We start from the raw sequence: 19,399 nt of genomic DNA, 5'->3' as shown, positions 1-19,399 counted from the left end.
GACTAAAACTATGAATCTCAAGGGATGCAGGGTTAACTATCTACAGAACTATTTCTATATGGCATACACTAGTTCAGATAATAGAGGAAGAGGCAGTGGTTGGGACCTTTGGTTTCATCATTTGATTGATTACAAACAATTTCAATCAAAAGGGCAGGATCTATATGTTAAAGTGTCTGCTTCAGAATCATGTATGAGTCTACATTTTTTCTTGCTTTCGCAGCTTTTTTTGTGTTTCTTCATGTATGCTTTTCTTTATCGAATTTCATCATACAAAATTGAAAGATAAGCCTAGGATAAAACTTCCTGCATTAATTGCAACACCACTGTGTTGTGCTTTTCGGGCTGTTTACTGTCAGTCATTTCCTTTACAGAGGTCGTGCAGAGTTGAATGGTAACTTTGATATATCCTTCATAATTATGCTTATTTCGTTCCTTTGCTAAATAAACAAAAAAAAAATTACTTTGTTAATAGTAAAGCTAGCAAATCGAAAGTTTCTTCAGAAGAGTTAACTAGATTGTTTGCCATTTCATTTGAATAATTTTTTTTTATTCATAGAGATCTCAAAGCTAGTAACGTTCTGATTGGTAGTGATATGAATCCAAAAATTTCAGATTTTGGATTGGCTAGAACTTTTGGAGGAGACCAAACTGAAGGGAAAAAGAGTGGTTGGTACTTAGTAAATGTCACTTTATTTTCATAATGTCTACAAAACCTCACATATTTATTGCTTTTGATAATGTTCTGCAGTGGCTGAGTTTGTATTTTGGCGTTTGAGGAGGCGAAGAGTTGAAGATAATGTCTATAAAACATTCAAACGAGAAGTTCAATGTTTGCTAAAAATATAAAACAACTTAATGGAAAAAATTTATATGAAAATTATATAAAAAAATTCTGAAAATTATTCAAAGGAATCATTTTTAATAATTTACTTAAAAGAATTAACTAGCATAATTATAAATAATTTAATAATGATAATAATTTCAATTTCTAAATAAACTTAACAATTAACAAAAATTAACAAATATAATTTTCAGATTATTATATACTTAACTCTTTCATCTCCAAGCCATTATTAGATGCTATTGATGATCAGTATGTTTTGTACCTTATGCATTGATACCAACGGTTCAGTCCCACTTTAAGCTTAGCACCCTGCAAGTGCCTTTTTGGGGGTAATGTTATCTATAGTTATCTCACAAAGAATTGACAAGATGATTGCACTGAAGCTTCATATAAATCAGAAAAAAGAGTCAATTGTAATCTATGAACAAGCTTCATATAAAGCTTCATATATATATGGTCATGTTTCAAACTAGCATTATTTAAAAAATGCTAGTATAAAAACATTATGAACAAGTTAGTAGTTAATAAAATTATTGCAATCATAAGCAAATCTTTAACAGCACCAAGCATGCGTCACTTGCCATAAATATTGTTTGATTCATTTATGAGAGGACTTCCTCTATTTGTGATCAAAATCTTATAACTTAATTCAACCCCAATTTATTGATTTAGCTGTTATCCTCCAAATCCTTGTTGAACAAGTAAGATTGATTAGACATTATTGTTTCCTTTTCCATTTGCTGGGGGCATGTAGAATGAAATAACCATATCGATGTTAAAGGTTGGTTAGGGAGTTGTATCCTCACATCTCCCATGCTACAAACTCTGTTTATATACTGTTCGTAAGACTATGCTTTGAGTTATGTTTTAATAATCAAGTAATTGCATTCCCAGCTGATGCTTGTGCCTTGTGCTTTTAATGAAAATGTCTACTGGTGTGAAATGGTTGATGAATTGGAAATTATTCAATACAAGTAATTATCTGGAATCTCAATGTTTATAAATTGTTTTCTGCTGCACTTTGTGTACAGTTCATTGATCAAGAGTCAGTCAATCACATCATCTCATAAAAACAATGCATGATCAACCCACCTGGTGTTTGTATTTTATATGTCAACCATCCAAAATGTCTCAAATAGAAATCATTGATCACAGGACTTGCTCCTAACCAAACTGATGATACAAGGCTACACATGGAATGCAGAAAGCCAAGCTTGGATGCAATAAGCCAAGGTTGAAGCTTGTTGCATCTATTGCAAAACCGCTGTGTTGTGCTTTTGGGGCTGTTTATAGTCAGTTATTACATTTACAGAGTCCGCAGAAAGTTGAAAGGTAATTTTGACATATCCTTCACAAATATGTCATTTAATTCCTTAGCTAAATAAACAAAAAAAATTGCCTTGTTAATAGTGATGCTACCTAATCCACTTATCCACATGCAGTTTCTTCAAAAGAAGTAAATTAGATTGTTTGCCAGTTCATTGGAATAATCTTTTTTTTTCTCTCAAAATATAAGTAGTTTTCAATGCTTATTGGTGTGAAAAATGAGTTTTATGTTAGGTTATCTAGCTCAATTAGAATGCATATTTTATGGTGAATAAAAAGCCTATTTTGACTACTATTTCAGAGAAACAGAAAACAATAAGGAAAATGATTCAGAAAATCAAGGCCTGGATGAAGACTTGGAGCTTGCAATATTTGCGCTTGCTACTCATAGCTTTTCTATGGACAACAAGCCAGGGGAAGGTGGTTTTGGACCTGTTTATAAGGTAACACTATCTGATCCATTTGCTTTCACAAATCATGTTTTCACTATGTTTTAGAATACTAATTACCAACTTCCCTAGTATGTTCAGAAATACAATTGACCAACATGATATAGCCTTCTATGGCTAATGTTAGTATGTACTAAAATGTTTCAGGGGCTAGAGAAAACCATGTGATAAAGGACAGGAGCACTGAAGGGCAAAGCGAAGACTCAGAAGTCCAGTTATTCGACTTATCATTAGTATCCGAAGCAAGCCATGATTTCTCCATTGACAACAAACTAGGACAAGGTGGTTTTGGGCATGCATACAGGGTAAATTTGCAACATTCTGGTGAAATTGATCAGAAGACAAAGTATGAAGTATGTTTAGAACAAAGTTACAACTCTTTAAAGTACATTTTTTTCAGGGTAACCTGGTAGATGGACAAGAGATCGCTGTGAAGAGGCTTTCAAGAAGCTCTGGACAAGGTTTAACTGAGTTCAAAAATGAAGTAGCACTAATTGCCAAGCTTCAACATCGAAATCTTGTAAAGCTCCTGGGATGTTGCATTGAAGGAGAGGAAAAGATGCTGGTTTATGAATATATGCCAAACAAAAGTTTGGACTTCTTCAATTTCAGTATTCAATCTCTCAATTATCCTATAAATTCTTTAGGACTAGTTTATATCAAAGAGAGATCCCTTGTTTTAACTTTAATCCAATATTCCGCTTGTAAAGGTTTAGTTAGTAGATGAACTAATGTGATGCCTTCCCTTTTAAAAGAACGAGTTGATTAATCCATGATTTCTCTGGGTTAGACATATTTATTACTCCATCAGTCTCATATACAATCTGCAGACGTTACAAGCAAGAATTGAACAATATTTAATTGATTTTTTCTTTACACAGTTGGGAGCTCAACCAGGTTGAATTTTGTATTTGATGTTCAAATTGTGCCCTGAGGCCCATGCAATTGGATAGTGAAGTCTTTTAGATCATCAGTAGCCTGTCAAATACCTCAATTTAAGTTGGAAAAAATCAACTTCTTTTTATTACCCAAAAAAATGGGGAAAGTGGTGAGGGTTAGTGGAAGTCAAATTGTCATAACAGATGATATGAAAAGTCCCTGTCAACATTGAGGAAAGTTTCTCAGAAATTCTTTCTCCCCAAACAATTGCTATCCTAGGACTTCAAATATCCATACAACTGAAATATCCAATCATGTGGCACCCTGCATGTATTTTGCAAGCAAAATGCTTCATATAGAAGCTATCCTTTCTTTTCTATATAGTTATGAATACTTACTAATTGTCTCATAATGTTCTTCAAAGCTTCCCATGCACTAATTGATAATATATGAAGCTAAGGCTGCTCATAAATAATATTATAGAAAAATGTGAGGAAAAATCTCCACTGTACTCAGCTCATAATTCTCATATTCAAATCATCCATCTAGGAAGACTGCATTATCTGATCATTAATTTGTGCTATGTAATTAGCATTTGTAAGACTCTATAATTACAAATTCCATTTTGGAGTAAGATTATATTCCTTGCAACTTCAGATGTTGGTTCTTGTAGATAAGTCCAATCCCTTAATTATTCCAATTTGAAGATATGTTTTGCCTAATCAGTTAGGGCCTATTAGAAGTATTTGGCAAAGACACGCCATTCTGACAATATTAGGTAGCATGGAGTAAATGACATATATTTGTGAGTGGAAGGATGCATTAAATGAATTAACGGGTCAAAAGTGTGAGAAGATAAGATGTTGAAATATTTGAGTGTTTGATGTAATAGCAAAAAAATTAAGTTTTAACCACACTTGTTTGGACGATATATTTTTTGTACAGTAAAATGCAACATTTGTTAGTGTATATAATTTCTATTGTTACATTTTATTGATAATGCATCTAAAAATGTATATAGTAAAATTAGATCTAAAAAGCTGTTCTAAAAAACATAAAAAAAGTGTTATTAAAAATATTTTTAGTAACACATTTATAAAATGTGCTGTTTTAAGTCAAATTTGTTGTAGTGTGTGTAATTTTGATCATTTGGAAGACTCAAAATTCCAAAATTATTTTTTCTATTGCTTCTTATATCATGAAGACTGCAAAATTGAAAGAATAGAGTAAAATAGAGAAATGAACCGAGGAGGGATTCCTCCATGAATTATAGACTAGACATAGCAATGCATGACAGTGGCCATAGTATGTTAAACACCCCTGAAAATAATTGTTGGTTATCGATATACTTATACAAAAGGAAAAAAAAAAGTAGAAATAATGATGCTAGATACCGGATTAGATGATATACTTAGAAACTTCACTAAAATAATTCTACGGAATTAATAAAATTACACTTTTCACATTTTAATTAGTTATCGATCAAGTGAATTAACGTACCATTAACTAATGAACTTTACATCAAATTTGTTATTATGTAAAAATTTATAGAAAATAATAAGTGTTACATACAATATTAGTCAAGATAGCTAGCAAGTAGCAAAGGACATACAACTTTCTTTGATTGTTCCCAGATAATTTTGGTCTTTGCCTTAGGACATAAAAATGGGTGCCCTTGTGAAAGAAAGTTGCGAGGACAATAATACTAGTCTGTCAGTTTTTGTTCAATTCATATTTTCTTTATCGCGACAGAAGTCAAGAAGGACAATGATGGAGGAGAGTAGGCCCCATAATTCAGTCCTACTTTGTCAGTTTTTCTTCAATTCACATTTGCAGTATTGTGAAACAGCTTCAAGGGAAGTTACTTTACAGCTTCTGCGACGACTTTGCATTGAGTTGCTGACTTGTAATTCTTATTGCTTCATAATTATTGGATTCTCTTCTCACTGAAATCATCTGCTTGTTGCTATTGCCGCTATTTTTCTTGACTGTGCTTGTTTCTCAAATTTAACAAAGACCTTCTTGAGTCTTTTCTGTGTATAGTATAAATATACAAATACTTGTCAACATTTCCCAAGTTTTAGTTTTTATCAATAACTCTTGTGATATTGGCAATGACCTGTTATTCATCAGATTATATCACCTGTTATTCATCAGATTATATCACGAATGATATAATCTATGATTGACAGGGCTCGTTTTAAAGTTGGTCCTATGCATGCACATGTGCATACATATGATCCAGGCACTGAACGAAATAGCTTACATGATTGTGTCTTTAAGAAATATGAAGCAGTATTCACTCTCACGTTATCATCTTTTATTCGATTCCTATTTGCTTTATTTTAAAGCAGCTTTAAGGGAAGTGACCCCGAAACCAACATCATGACTTGCATTGACTTGCCCACTTTTAAATTATTAATTCATTCTCTTGTCATTATAGAGGAGTTAATTTGCCAGGAGATGTGCTGTTTGTTATTTTCTTGATAGGAGATCGTTGCTTCACTTGACTTAGTGGCTATACATAGTAATCTGATGTGGCTAATTAGTGGAAAATCAATCTGGTTGCCTCACTGCCATCAAACACAGGGCTCTTTCTTTCCTGTCTCCTTATAAAATGGACTCCATTTAAGAGATCATAACCTATTTCATTCTGAACATAAGTAAACCATTGTTATCAGCAATAAGAAAAGAATTCAAGACTGAGGACATTAGTATATATGAATTCAAGCACTTATAAGATGGACTAAATTTAGGAGATCATAACTTATTACATTCTGTGTATAATCAAACCTTTGTTATCAGCAACAAAAAAATAATTGTTCAGTTTTTTGGTTAGACTAATTCACTTCTTAAATTATAAACTTCTATTAAAGTTATAAGTTTCTTAATCCAGGGCATCTGTTAAATTCATACTTGCATTATTGCCAAACAGAAGACAAGAAGGACAATAATGAAGGAGTGGAAAGTAGGACAAGTGGCCCCATAATTCAGTCCTACTTTGTCAGTTTTTCTTCTATTCACATTTGCATTACCGTGAAACAATTTCAAGGAAAGTGAATTTACATTTGCATTACTGTGAAACAACTTCAAGGAAAGTGAATGTACAATTTGTGCGACGACTTTGCATTGACTTGCCAGCTCTTAATTCTTTTAGCTTCACAATTCATCGATTCTCTTCTCACGGAGATCATCTGCTTATTGCTGCTATATTTCCTGAGTGTGCTTGCTTCTCAAATTTAACAAAGACCTTCTAACGACAGAAGAATCAGTTCACTGTCTCCGTGAACCAGGTAAACTGTTTATATTTGTGTGATTTATGTTTATCTTTGGTAGCAGTAATTAATCAGAATCTTAACTTATGACATAAATTCATCTTACCATACCTTCCAACACAAGTTGGGCATTTATTTTAGTTTCCACATAAATATTTACCTTGTCCACTTTTCAATAATTCATGTGCTTCATTATTCATTTTCTTCTCATAGATAATAGTTTGGGAGGAGATCTGCTTGTTGCTGTTTTCTTCACAAATTTAACAGAGATCTTAGTTTCCTGCTTTCACAGACTTAAGACCCTCTAAGGATACAAGTACCACCTCATCTACCTCACTTGACCAGGTAATTAAACTGTTTAATATAGATTTGGGTTCATGTTTTCTGGAATCTTAAATTCATCATCTTTCCTTCCACTTAATTATTTTGGTTCTTTGTTTTGTGTCCTCTATTTTCTTATTTAGGCAAATAACTCTGAAGACTATACCACATTAGATTTTCACTTTTATTAACACTACTAATTTTCCTTGTTAATTTTATGCCAGCTTCTTTCTTCTGCCTAAGAAGGTTGTGCTTAACAAAGAGACAAGGAGGTTTGTGGATCATTTAACTGACCTTTGGGTTTCATCTTTCCGAATAATTTGAAGAACAAGCCAGGTATATATCCTGAAGGTCATTACTCTCACAATTTATTCCTGCAATTATTTCTTAATGTCTTTGTGGGATATATTGTTGTTTTCACAAACTTCCTTACTTATATTTAGATTATATTAATCCATAATTGAAATTTTTTAGAACTGTTCAAAAAAATATTAATTAATATTCTTTAGTGCCTTTGATGTTTATCTTTATTGAAAATTAGTGTTTCTTCTTTATCCCTCCTTTTATTGATGATGTAATTAATATCCAAGAATTTTTGATAGTTATCAACAGGGGAGAAAGAAAAATAAATCATTTATTAATTATTTATGGTTTATATTTACTTAGTTTTGCTTGAAAGTGGAATATTAAGGAAATTTTGAAGGAAAATATAAAAAATAAGGTAGAAGGAATAAAACATTTGGTAATGGTTTATAAAAGTATTACAGATGCTTCACCCGATATTCTAAAACAGAATTTAAGAAATATAGTAATTAAACAACTCATTACTAATTAATCAAACACCAGAAATTCAGAATTTTAGTTAAAAACAAAAATGCTTTTTTATATATATTTTTTTTTATATTACATGAACAAGTACAAATTACAGTCATAATAAAACAAATGATTACGTTCAGTGTAAAAAATAATGAACAAATTATCAATAAAATAAATAAATAAATAACTAGCATAAAAGTAATATCGAACTTACACATCTTCCTTACCATTGAAACAAAGCTTCATTAACAATTTTATCTTTGTTATACTCAAACATAACAAGTGAAGCAAGAATCTTAACATACGTTGGGTTTTTAAATTGCAGTGAGCTTATAATATGGATTGGATATTGTCATTTGTTGAAGTGATAAGGAGCTTTGGGGGTCCATACATAAATCATCATCGGAAACTTGAAGATTATATGAATGAGCTTCGAGGAAATGTAAATAGTCTAAATTCTCGAAAGCGAGACCTTGAATTAAAAATGGAAGCAGAGGAACGTTGTGGGAAAAAGATGAAGAAAGAAGTGGCGAACTGGCTCAAAGATGTAGAAAATGTAGGCAATGAAGTGAAAACCATCGAAGAGGAGTTCCGTTCTGTTTCATTCTTGTCACGTGGTCATCTAGGAAGTTTTGTTTGCGAAAATATTGAAAAGGTAAACAAAATTTACCAACAAGGTAGTTTCCCTGATGGTGTGGCAGTTGATGGGCCTCCAGCCACTGGGGTGACATTACTAACACCAAATCTAGAAGGTGAAATCGATGTAAAAGAACAAATTTGGAAGTATTTGATGGGTGATAAGGTTAGAATGATTGGAGTATGTGGAATGGGTGGCATAGGGAAAACTACCATTATGAAGCATATCAATAATCAATTGTTGAAGGATAATCTGTTTGATCAAGTGATATGGGTCACCGTATCAAAAGAATTGAATATTTTCAAATTGCAAGAAGATATTGCAAATTCTTTGAAACAAGCTCTTCCAACGGATGTATTGCAACGAGCTGCAAAATTAAAGGATATTTTGGAGGAAAAGAGATATGTGTTGATCTTAGATGATGTTTGGAAACGATTTTCTCTATTAGATTTGGGAATCCTTGAACCAACATTAGGTATGGGAAGGAAAGTTGTACTCACTAGCAGATCGATTGAGGTCTGTAAGTCTATGGGTTGTGAGGTGGTCAAAGTGCAACTGCTTCCAAAGAATGAGTCCATGAACTTATTCTTAGATCACGTGGGGCGTAGAGTTGTACAAGATCAAAATTTAAAGGACATTGTCGACAAAATTGTTGAGAAATGTGGCGGTTTACCACTTAGTATTGTGACAATAGCCGGTAGCATGAAAGAGGTAGATGATTTTTGTGAGTGGAAGAATGCACTAATTGAATTAGAAGAGCGTGTGGAAAGTGTGAAAGAATTGGATATCGAAGTATATGAGCCTTTGAAGTTCAGTTATGACCATTTGAGAGATCCAAAAATCCAAAATTGTTTCTTATATTGCTCCCTATATCCTGAAGATTATATAATTAGAAAAGTGGAATTAATTGAAAATTGGATAGATGAGGGACTCCTTGATGGCTTACAGACCAAAGAAGCAATGCATCATAGAGGTTATAGCATTTTAAATAAGCTTGAAAGTAATTGCCTATTAGAGAGGGCTACATTTCTTATTCATGATGATGGAGTTAAGATGCATGATGTTTTGAGGGACATGGCGTTGTATATTGCAGGTCATCAGTTCATGGGAAAAGCAGGTATGCCATTGAAAGAATTCCCAAGTGAGCAAGAATGGACAGTGAGTGTTGAGAAAGTTTCCTTGATGGAAACTTTTAAATTAGAAATTCCTCCTCACATATCACCTAGATGGCCTCATTTATCAACTTTGATTTTGGAACATTGTGGCTTAGAAAGGATTTCAGAATCTTTTTTTAAGCACATGTCTGGGTTAAAAGTTCTAAATCTTTCAGATAATCGTTCCTTAGAATATCTGCCCAATTCGATCTCTAACTTGAAAACTCTCAATGCATTGATACTTTCTGGTTGTGAGGAGTTAAAAAAGGTGCCTTCCTTAGTAGAGCTCACAGCACTAAGAAAGTTGAACCTTTTGGGCACAGGAATTGAAGAGGTTCCTCATGGCATAGAGATGTTAGAAAACTTGAGAGATCTTCTTATGGGGTCAACGGCTTTAAAAGAGCTACCGGTAGGAATATTACCGAGGATCTGTCATCTCCAATGCTTAATAATAGAGAAGACGTTTTTAAAGGGAGAAGAAGTAGGCCAATTGAGGAAGCTTGAGTGGGTTCAATGTTCATTTCGCAACGTGCAAGAGTTTAATAAATACGCAGAGTGTACACAAGGTAAATGCCCTACATCTTTCTTTTTTCAAGTGGGGGGACCATCGGTGGATTGGCGTTTTGATTTATGGGGTTGCCCAAATTTCAAAAAAATTAAGAAACAGATTACATTCACAGGTTCGGAGATAGAGAGGTGTGATGATAGGGTGGTCCCACATGACCTTCAAACTTTAACTATTCAAAAGTACGATGATTTCAAATGTTTAAACAACATTCCTTTGTTTCGTAAGGTGACTGAGTGGAAGGAATGTCAAATTACGAACTGTAGAGGGATAGAGTGTGTGGTTGACTTGTCATTATCGTCTTGTGACGCACTTGACAACATTGAGGAGTTACGCCTATTTTTGTTGAAAAACTTGCGTGAAGTTGTGAGAGTAGGAATAGGAGTAGTGGTTGAAATTGAATCTACCTCTCATGCTCCAACACCACCTGCCATCTTCTCTTCTCTTAAAAAATTCCATATGAGTTATTGTTGGAGGGTGAAGAAGTTGTTTCCAGTTGAGCTGTTGCAGGGCCTCCAAAACTTAGAGACAATTAGAGTCCGACATTGTGAAAAAATGGAGGAAATAATAGCATCAGAAGAAGATCAGAAAGGAGAAGGAACAACTTTTATTCTTCCCAAATTACACTCACTGTGGTTGCAAAACTTACCACAATTGAAAAGCATTTGCAGTGGTGGACTTATGATTCCTGCAGATTCTCTCCAATATCTTTATATAATCAAATGTCCAGAAGTAAAGAGGATCCCTTTGTCTCTTCCCCTTGTTGAAAATGGGAAACCATCTCCTCCTTCTTCTCTACAAAAAATCACAGCATGGCCGAGAGAATGGTGGGAATCAGTGGAATGGGATCAGCCTGATGCTAAGGATGTCCTTTCTCCCTTTCTTCAATATTCTGGCTTATAGAATGAGATGGAGAAGAGGTGTTTGATTAAATGTGGCTGTAAGGCTCCTGCTTCTTATTAAGAACTGCAAACACTGTGAGTTTATTTTCATCCACGTCCTCTTTTTATCTCTTAATTTCTCATTTGTTAAATAATTTCTCTTTTTTAATATCAAAATAAAACTAAGTCTTTAACTTTTTATTTTTTAATATAAAAATAAATTCTCCAACTCAACACCCTTCAATCTGCATTTCTCCGCCAATTGCTATCTCACATTTCCTACATCCCCTCCTATTACACCTTCCCACCCCTTTCCTTTATTTTCATTTTCACTCGCATGTTTCAAAAATTCTTTGATTATTATGAATTAAAATGTTGAAAGATATAGCAAAATGACTAAAAGGTTTTCAATTTGCTGCAGGCTTGGAGATTATGGGAGGAAGGAAGGCACCCCTGTTGAACTTGGTGATGAATTCTTAGGACTATCCTGCACATCCACACTAGTCTCAAATGGTTGATGAATTGGAAATCATTTAATACAAGTAAGTCATTGAAGTTATGTTTGTCCAATGAAGAGAATGTTTATAATTTGTTTTCTGCTGCACTTTGTGTATACTTCATTCATCAAAAGTCAATCAATCACATCATCGTATGAAAACAGCGCATGATCTACCCACCTGGTATTTCTATTTTTTATGTCAACCATCATAAGTGTCTCAAATAGAAATCATTGATCACAGGACTACACATGAAATGCAGAAAGCAAGCTTGGATGCTTTTCTCATTTGCTCCAAGAGACTACTTTGACAGATATGGCCTTTGTGTTTCAAAAGGGAATTGTGATGGTACTCAGCTCCCACTTTTTGAAGGATTCAAGCCTTAATTCCCTGAAAGCTGATGTTTAAGCCTGAATTCCCTGAAAGATAGAACTCATCAGACTGGTCCCTAGGGTGTAAGCACAATAAGCCATTCAACTGCCAAAGCAGAGATGGATTTATCAGATTTAAAAGATTTGAAAATGCCAAATGCTACACATTCTTGGGTGACTAAAACTATGAGTCTCAAGGGATGCAGGGCTAAGTATCTACAGAACTATTCCTATATGGCATACTCTAGTTCAGATAACAGAGGAAGAGGTAGTGGTTGGGTCCCTTGGTTTTATCATCTAATTGATTGCAGACAATTTCAATCAAAAGGGCAGGATCTATGTGTTAGGGTGTCTGCTTCAAAATCAGGTATGAGTCTACATTTTCTCTTGTTTTCGCTGCTTTTTTTGTTTTTTTTTTTCATGTATGCTTTTTTTTATCAAATTTCGTCATACAGAATTGAAAGATAAGCCTAGGCTGAAGCTTGCTACAATGATTGCAACACCACTATGCTATGCTTTTGTGGCTGTTTACTGTCAGTTATTACATTCACAGAAGCTGCAGAAAGTTGATAGGTAACTTTGATGTATCTTTCACAAATATGCTCATTTTTTTTCTAGATAAACAAAGAAAAATTACTTTGTTAAACTGACACTAGCGAATCCACCCACAGTTTCTTCAAAAGAGTTAAATAGATTCTTTGCTGGTTCATTTCAAAGAAAAGTAGTCTTCAATCCTTCTTGGTGTGAAAAAAAAAGAATTTTTAATGAAACAAATGGCTGGGGATACTTCATTTTGTGTGATCTCAAAAACAACATCAGCTCAATCAAAATGCATATTTTATGCTAAATGCCAAGCCTATTTTGACTACTGTTTTAGAGAAACAGAAGACAATAAGGAAAATGATCAAGAAAATCAAGACCAGGATAAAGACGTGGAGCTTCCAATATTTGAGCTTGCTACCATAGCTCGTGCTGCTGATAGCTTTTCTATGGACAACAATCTAGGAGAAGGTGGTTTTGGACCTGTTTGTAAGGTAAATGTTGCATCATATTATCGAAGTTACCTTAACCGCTTAGAATTTATTTTTACTATCGAAGCTTATTCACAAATGTAGTTTTCCAGTAGTCTTCCCTTTCTTGAAAATGGGCAACCATCTCCTCCGCCTTTTCTAAAAAATATCATTGCAGTCCCGTGGGAATGGTGGGAATCAATGGAATGGGATCAGCCTGATGCTAAGGATGTCCTTTCTCCCTTTCTCAATTTTTAATAGAATGAGATGGAGAAGAGTTGTACGATTAAATGTCGCTCCACGACCCTCAATGGTACAGTCCCCTCTTGCTCCTTGTTAAAATTGCAAACATTCTGTTGTTATTTTTATTCATTTATCTCTCTCTCATTTGGTATATAATTGCTCTTCTTTTTATAAAAAAGAAAATAATTGTTATTTTATGTATGACAGCAAAATCCCCAATTGAATGCCTTTTTATGTACTGAATCTTCTTACTTCATTCATCCATAAAATGATGCATAAAACTTTCTCCTTCTCAGTCCAAACTTTATAACAGTACCAGCTATGGCTTCTTTGAAACTCAATTTCTATGTAAACCCATTTCGTGTATAACATTGGTCTTAACATAGGTATTGGGGAGATATTACTGGTTATGACAAGCCACTAATTAAAAATTTGTCTTTACCCTGCAATTACAAACAGAGCATTCCCTATTTCTCATAAATGTTTAGAAGCACTTCCCTGAAAGTGAGTGAGCAGCTAGCCAAAAGGCCTTAGCTAAAGATTAAAAACAAGATTACTACCTCTTCAGATCACTAATCTGTCCATTAGCTATAAAACTCTTTTTGAGCATTTAGAAAGATGCCTAGCTAAGCCAGGACATCATGAAATAAACTTCGAATTTTTATCAAAGAAATTTAGCCCCCCATATTGACAAGTTATCATAAATCTAAATGTTTGTGACTTGTTTTCTACTGCACTTTGTGTATAGTTCATTGATGAAGAGTCAGTCAATCACATCATCCTATAAATGAATGCATGATCTATCAACCTGGTATTTCTATTTTATATTTCAACCATACAAAATGTCTCAAATAGAAATCATTGATCACAGGACTTGTTTTGAACCAAACTGATGATACAAGACTTCACATGGAATGTAGAAAGCCAAGCATATACTAGTTCAGATAATGGAGGAAGAGGTTGTGGTTGCGCCTTTTGGTTTGATAATTTGATTGATTACAGACAGTTTCAATCAGTAGGGCAGGATCTATATGTTAGAGTGTCTGCTTCAAAATCAAGTATGAGTGTACATTTTCTCTTGTTTTCATTACTTTTTTTTGTTCATATATGCTTTTCTTTATCAAATTCCGTCATACAGAATTGAAAGATAAGCTCAGGATGGAGCTTGCTGCAGTGATTAGAACACTACTGTCCTGTGCTTTCAGGGCTGTTTATTTTCAGTTATTACATTTACAGAAGCCCCAGAAAGTTGAAATGTAACTTTGATATATCCTTCACAAGAATGCTCATTTTGTTCCTTTGTTAAAAATTACTTTGTTAATAGTGATGCTAGCAAATCAACATGCAGTTTCTTCAATGCTTATCAATGTGAAAATAGAGTTTTTAATGAAGCAAATGACTGGAGATGCATGGTCTTGTGTGATCTCAAAGACCACATCAGCTTTTTGTCCAATTATCTAGCTTAATCAAAATGCATAAGAATCTATCATATTTTATGGTGAATGCCAAGCCCATTTTGGCTACTGTTTCAGAGAAACAAAAGACAATAAGGAAAATGATCAAGAAAATCAAGGCCAAGATGAAAACATGGAGCTTCCAATATTTGAGCCTCCTACCATAGCTCGTGCTACTGATAGCTTTTCTGTGGACATCAAGCAAAGCGAAGGTGGTTTTGGAACTGTTTATAAGGTAAAAGTTGCATCATATAATTGAAGTTACCTTAAGTACAGAGAATTTATCTTTATTATTGAAGCTCAATCTAAAATGTAGTTTTCCAGGGGACACTAGCAAATGGACAAGAAATTGTTGTGAAGAGGCTTTCAAAGAGTTCTGGACGAGATTGAAAGAGTTTAAAAATGAAGTAAAATTGATTGCCAAACTTCAACATTAGAATCTTGTAAGGCTTCTTGGGTGGTGCATTCACAGAGAGTAAAGACTGCTGGTTTATGAGTACATGCTTAACAAAAGCCTTCACTCATTCATTTGTGGTCTGAATCATTGAAAACCTTTCAATTTTGTTTGGTTTATTGCTTCTCTTATCATAAATATTTCATACATTTTACACATGGGGCAGTTTGCTGCTTCCAAAAATCAAAAATGATCTTGGACTGACATGAAGAGAATACATACCAATTGCCAGATCAAACAAGAAGTAAAGGACTGAATTGGTCCAAGATTTTGGAAATTATCTGCGACAATGCTAGGGGACTACTCTATCTTCATCAAGATTCAGGATTGAGGATTATTTAGAGATCTTAAAGCTAGTAACGTTCTGCTTGATAGTGAGATGAATCCAAAATTTTCAGATTTTGGCTCGGCTAGAACTTTTGGAGGAGACCAAACTGAAGGGAATGCTAAAAGAGTGGTTGGAACTTAGTATGTGTCACTTTATTTCATAATGTCTACAAATCCTCATATATTTATTGCTTTAAATGATGTTCTGCAGTGGTTATATGGCACCAGAATATGCTATTGATGGACTATTTTCAGCAAAATCAACTGTCTTTAGCTCTGGTATATTACTGCTGGAGATATTAAGTGGGAAGAAAGATAGAGGCCTTTACCATCCGACTCAGAGCGCCTACCTTGTTGAACATGTCAGTTTCAAGAGATTTTTTTTTTTTTTTGGACTTGGGGGAAGGGGGATTTGAACCCTGCTCTTTAAGCAGGGATTATAATCAAATTTTAGTTGCTTATCTTGGACTGATAAAACCTAAAAGGGTTTCAATTTGTTGCAGGCATGAAGATTATGGAAATAAGGCACCCTTCAGAACTTGTTGAAGAATGCTTAGAAGAGTCTAGCAATCTATCAGAAGTGATTCAATGCATCCGTATTAGTCTTTTAAGTGTACAACAGCATCTTGAGGATAGGCCAAGTATGTCATCTGTGATTTTGATGTTGGGAAGTGAAACTAAATTGCCACACCCATACAACCTATTTTTTTTATTGCTGAAAAAACCACTTCATGAAGAAGGTTCTTCATCAGACAAGCATGTATCTTCTTCAACAAATGAAATGACTCTGTCAGTACTAGATGCTCAATAATTGATGAACTGTATACTTGACTCTTTCATCTCCAAGTCATTATTATTATATGCTATTGACCAGTATGTTTTGTACCTTAGGCTTTGATACCGGTGGTCTTGTAACGACCCCTCCTTAGTCGCTACCGGCGTCCGAGACCTCCGGGAGATCCCGCCAAATCCCGAACAAGTCTAAAAGAAATTTCTCCATAACTCATTGTACACCTTTACTAATTCATATTAATGTTTGAACCATATATATTTTTATAACTTAAAATTTTACAAGAAGCATAGCCATTAAATTTTGGCTTTAAGTCATGATATCACAATTAAATACATTGAGTTCAAGAATCTAAAATTTATGTTTTTATCAAAACTAATATTTGTTTACATAGTAAAATCGAAGTACTACAACTCAATCTCTAACAACGGAGTGACTCAAAATAAAAGGCTATGAGATGTCTTTACCTATTTGCGGTGGGTCGAACTCGCTGATGATTATTCGTTAGGTTGATCCTTGTCTGCAAAAGAAGGAAAAGAGAGGTGTGAGTCTCACAGACTCAATGATCATCGGCTCCGTGAGTAGGGCGTAGATGGGAAACAAGCAAATAGCAGATCAGTTGAATATAAAAATGCAGGATTACAAAAAACAATTTATTTCAAACGGGAGTTTGTGCCTTATATGAAAAACCGAAGATTTCTTAGGCATTGTAAACACTTCAATTGGTAGATAAAATTTTTTGCTACAAAACAGATCAATAGCGTTGTTCAAGTCAATCATTTGAAATATTGAATTAAAACAATTTTACATAAAGAAAATTTCATCGTCAAGATCAATTGACATTTTACTCAAATCAAATCAGTATATTCGGCAAATTCCCATGAAATCGAATGTTAGTCAAACTCATACGTAAATCACAAATCACCTCACACCCGAGGAGTTAAAATTCATTTCACCGTAAAAATAAGGAGAGCTGCAAAAAAACCGTTAAATTCCGTTTTCATCATGCAAAGAAATATGAGTTTGAAAACCCAGAGATGCCACTCTCGAGTAGGGAATGAAAATAAACCCGTGGTCTCGCTACCACGTAATAACATCCGGGAGCATCGCTTCCACAAGATTCCCATGTGCCATGGCAATCTCACGATGTTGGCCGACATCGGAGAATCAAGCGGTCGCAACCGCGTAATCATCTAGTGGCCTAGCCACGCATACATATATCACAGGCCATGGCCCCAATCACGCCTAACCGCCCGTCGACGACCCAATGGTTCTCTAGCTAGAGCTCACTCGTGCACGAGGGTCACACTTAACCGATGTGACATCCGACCTACTCTCAAATCTCTCAATGTAAAAATCATTTTAGAATCGCTTTATGTCTTTGAAATCTCATCTTAAAATTATTTTCAAAGTATTCAACATAGGATATGATAAAATCTATCATTTTCTCAAAATATATTTATGCATGAATTTTAAAATAATAATTCGCATGGTGAATAAGCAATATAACCATGAATGCACACTGTACAAATATAAGGCACAGATTTTGATGTAAAATAGTACAAATGACTTGTTTCCCATTTTTCTAAACACTTTACATATAATTTATACATATATATATTCAAACCGATTTCTAAACATAATTTGCAACCACAATTTTCTAAAATTACTACCAGCACATGCTATCCACAATTTTCGCGCTTAAAATAAGTTATACGTATAGATATATATATTTACGAAAATTTTAAAATTGACATCTCCTGCTCACCTCACAATAACGGGATGTTACGTCGTTATTAATTCAAAGACGTATCGAGCTACTCCTTCTTACTAGTAGTTCGTTATTTCCTTCAACCTTTCACCACAGTACACCATTTATTAATTTCTCCTAAATATTAAAACCCACTTAATTAATATATCTTATTTTATTCTAGCATCATTATTATATATATTTTTATTATTTTCTTACCTTTCTTTCCCGTTTCTTCCTCTCTCTTCAACTCATTTTTCTCTTCCTTTCTTCTCCCTCCTTTCACGCACCAATCGGTTGCACTTTCTTCCTCTCTTTCTCTCACCGCCGGCAGCACCCCAATACTCAGCTTTCCCTCTTTTCTTTCCTCAAAATCCAACAGCAACTCAGCTTTCTTTTCCCTTAAAATTTGCAGCAAAACTCTCCTCTTTTGACTCCTCTAAGTGGCAACACAAAATTTCTCTTTCCCAGCTCTCTCTTTCTCTCTTTTTCCTTCCTCCTTTCTTTCTCTGCTTCTCTCGTTTTTGGCCGACCTTCTCTCCCTTTTTATTTCTCTCCATATGCTGCTGGTTAGGAAGGAAGAAAAAGAAATGACTTTCACGTGGAAGGGAGAAAAGAACGGACATGACAACTTTTTGTCCTTATCTCCCTCCTTTCATTCAATCTTTCTTTTTCTTTTTACTCCTTGCCGGCCCGTACCATCTTTCATCATAAAAAGAGATAATTTTTTTATTATTTTAATATTACTTTGACTCTTAATAAGTCACATGGCAGCTGACATCCATTCTGATCTTCTCTCTTTTCATCTTTGTTTCTTTTTTTAATTATTCTATTCTTTCTTTTCTCTTTTGAAATGGCCGGCCCCCACTCTTTTATGTCTTCCATTGCTTGTTCAATCACTTCACACTAATAAATTTGCTTGACTTTCCTTTTTACTTAGTTGACCGGCCTTTTCAACATTTGTCTTCATCATCACTCTAATTTCACTCCCAACGCCTTTTGTTACTCAAATGGCCGGCCCTTACTACCCAATTCATTACTTAAAAATATATTCTTACTATTATTATATATTTTTTTATCTCATAATTTAATTATTTTATTTTCTCAAAATAATAAAGTTTACATATAAATTCTCTCCCACTTAAATTAGACATGTGCCCATCTTTCAGACTAATTCCCGTAATTAATAATATTTTATTTTAAAATATTTTTTTCATCTGTGGTCGTTCTTCGACACTTAAATTTACATTAATTGTCCCTTTATCTTATTGATAGGTCTTATTGACGATTAAACGAGGATACGGGGTGTTCCAGGTTTAGTCCCAATTTAAGCATAGCACCCTGCAAGTGCCT

At 34.1% G+C, this 19,399-nt stretch overlaps 2 protein-coding genes and 1 long non-coding RNA gene across 5 annotated transcripts; 2 read left to right on the top strand and 1 right to left on the bottom strand.

Moving 5' to 3' along the window:
* Positions 1–2,005: 2,005 nt before the first annotated feature.
* On the top strand, positions 2,006–3,409 carry LOC18593745 (G-type lectin S-receptor-like serine/threonine-protein kinase At4g03230). 2 transcript variants are annotated; one of them, XM_088808022.1, is made up of 4 exons: positions 2,006–2,179; positions 2,475–2,616; positions 2,770–2,927; positions 3,023–3,409. In XM_088808022.1, exons 1-3 carry the CDS (start codon positions 2,046–2,048, stop codon positions 2,788–2,790), a joined length of 297 nt encoding a protein of 98 aa, XP_088664148.1. In that variant the 5' UTR covers positions 2,006–2,045; the 3' UTR covers positions 2,791–2,927; positions 3,023–3,409. The 2 variants fall into 2 exon arrangements, with proteins under 2 accessions (XP_088664148.1, XP_088664150.1); XM_088808024.1 differs by having other exon boundaries at positions 3,009–3,409.
* A 3,188-nt stretch (positions 3,410–6,597) lies between these two features.
* LOC18593743 (putative disease resistance protein At1g15890) lies at positions 6,598–14,827 on the top strand. Of its 2 annotated transcripts, none has more exons than XM_018124956.2 (10): positions 6,598–6,794; positions 7,069–7,121; positions 7,322–7,433; positions 8,239–11,246; positions 11,572–11,692; positions 11,891–12,385; positions 12,474–12,591; positions 12,896–13,052; positions 13,207–13,341; positions 14,143–14,827. In XM_018124956.2, the coding sequence occupies exon 4, from the start codon at positions 8,251–8,253 to the stop codon at positions 11,170–11,172; it is 2,922 nt and encodes a 973-aa protein (XP_017980445.2). In that variant the 5' UTR covers positions 6,598–6,794; positions 7,069–7,121; positions 7,322–7,433; positions 8,239–8,250; the 3' UTR covers positions 11,173–11,246; positions 11,572–11,692; positions 11,891–12,385; positions 12,474–12,591; positions 12,896–13,052; positions 13,207–13,341; positions 14,143–14,827. The 2 variants fall into 2 exon arrangements, with proteins under 2 accessions (XP_017980445.2, XP_017980449.2); XM_018124960.2 differs by having other exon boundaries at positions 6,990–7,121.
* A 1,711-nt stretch (positions 14,828–16,538) lies between these two features.
* LOC108662959 (uncharacterized) lies at positions 16,539–18,649 on the bottom strand. The gene is made up of 3 exons (XR_001928853.2): positions 18,266–18,649; positions 18,065–18,151; positions 16,539–16,816 (listed from the first exon to the last, which is right to left on the bottom strand). It is a non-coding gene; the product is annotated as an uncharacterized LOC108662959 (long non-coding RNA).
* Positions 18,650–19,399: the final 750 nt, after the last annotated feature.

Source organism: Theobroma cacao, chromosome 7, assembly GCF_053813885.1.
Source record: "Theobroma cacao isolate CCN51 chromosome 7, ASM5381388v1, whole genome shotgun sequence".
Taxonomy (NCBI): Eukaryota; Viridiplantae; Streptophyta; class Magnoliopsida; order Malvales; family Malvaceae; genus Theobroma; species Theobroma cacao.
Note: the sequence above shows the minus strand (reverse complement) of the source record. Positions and strands in the feature narration are given on the sequence as shown.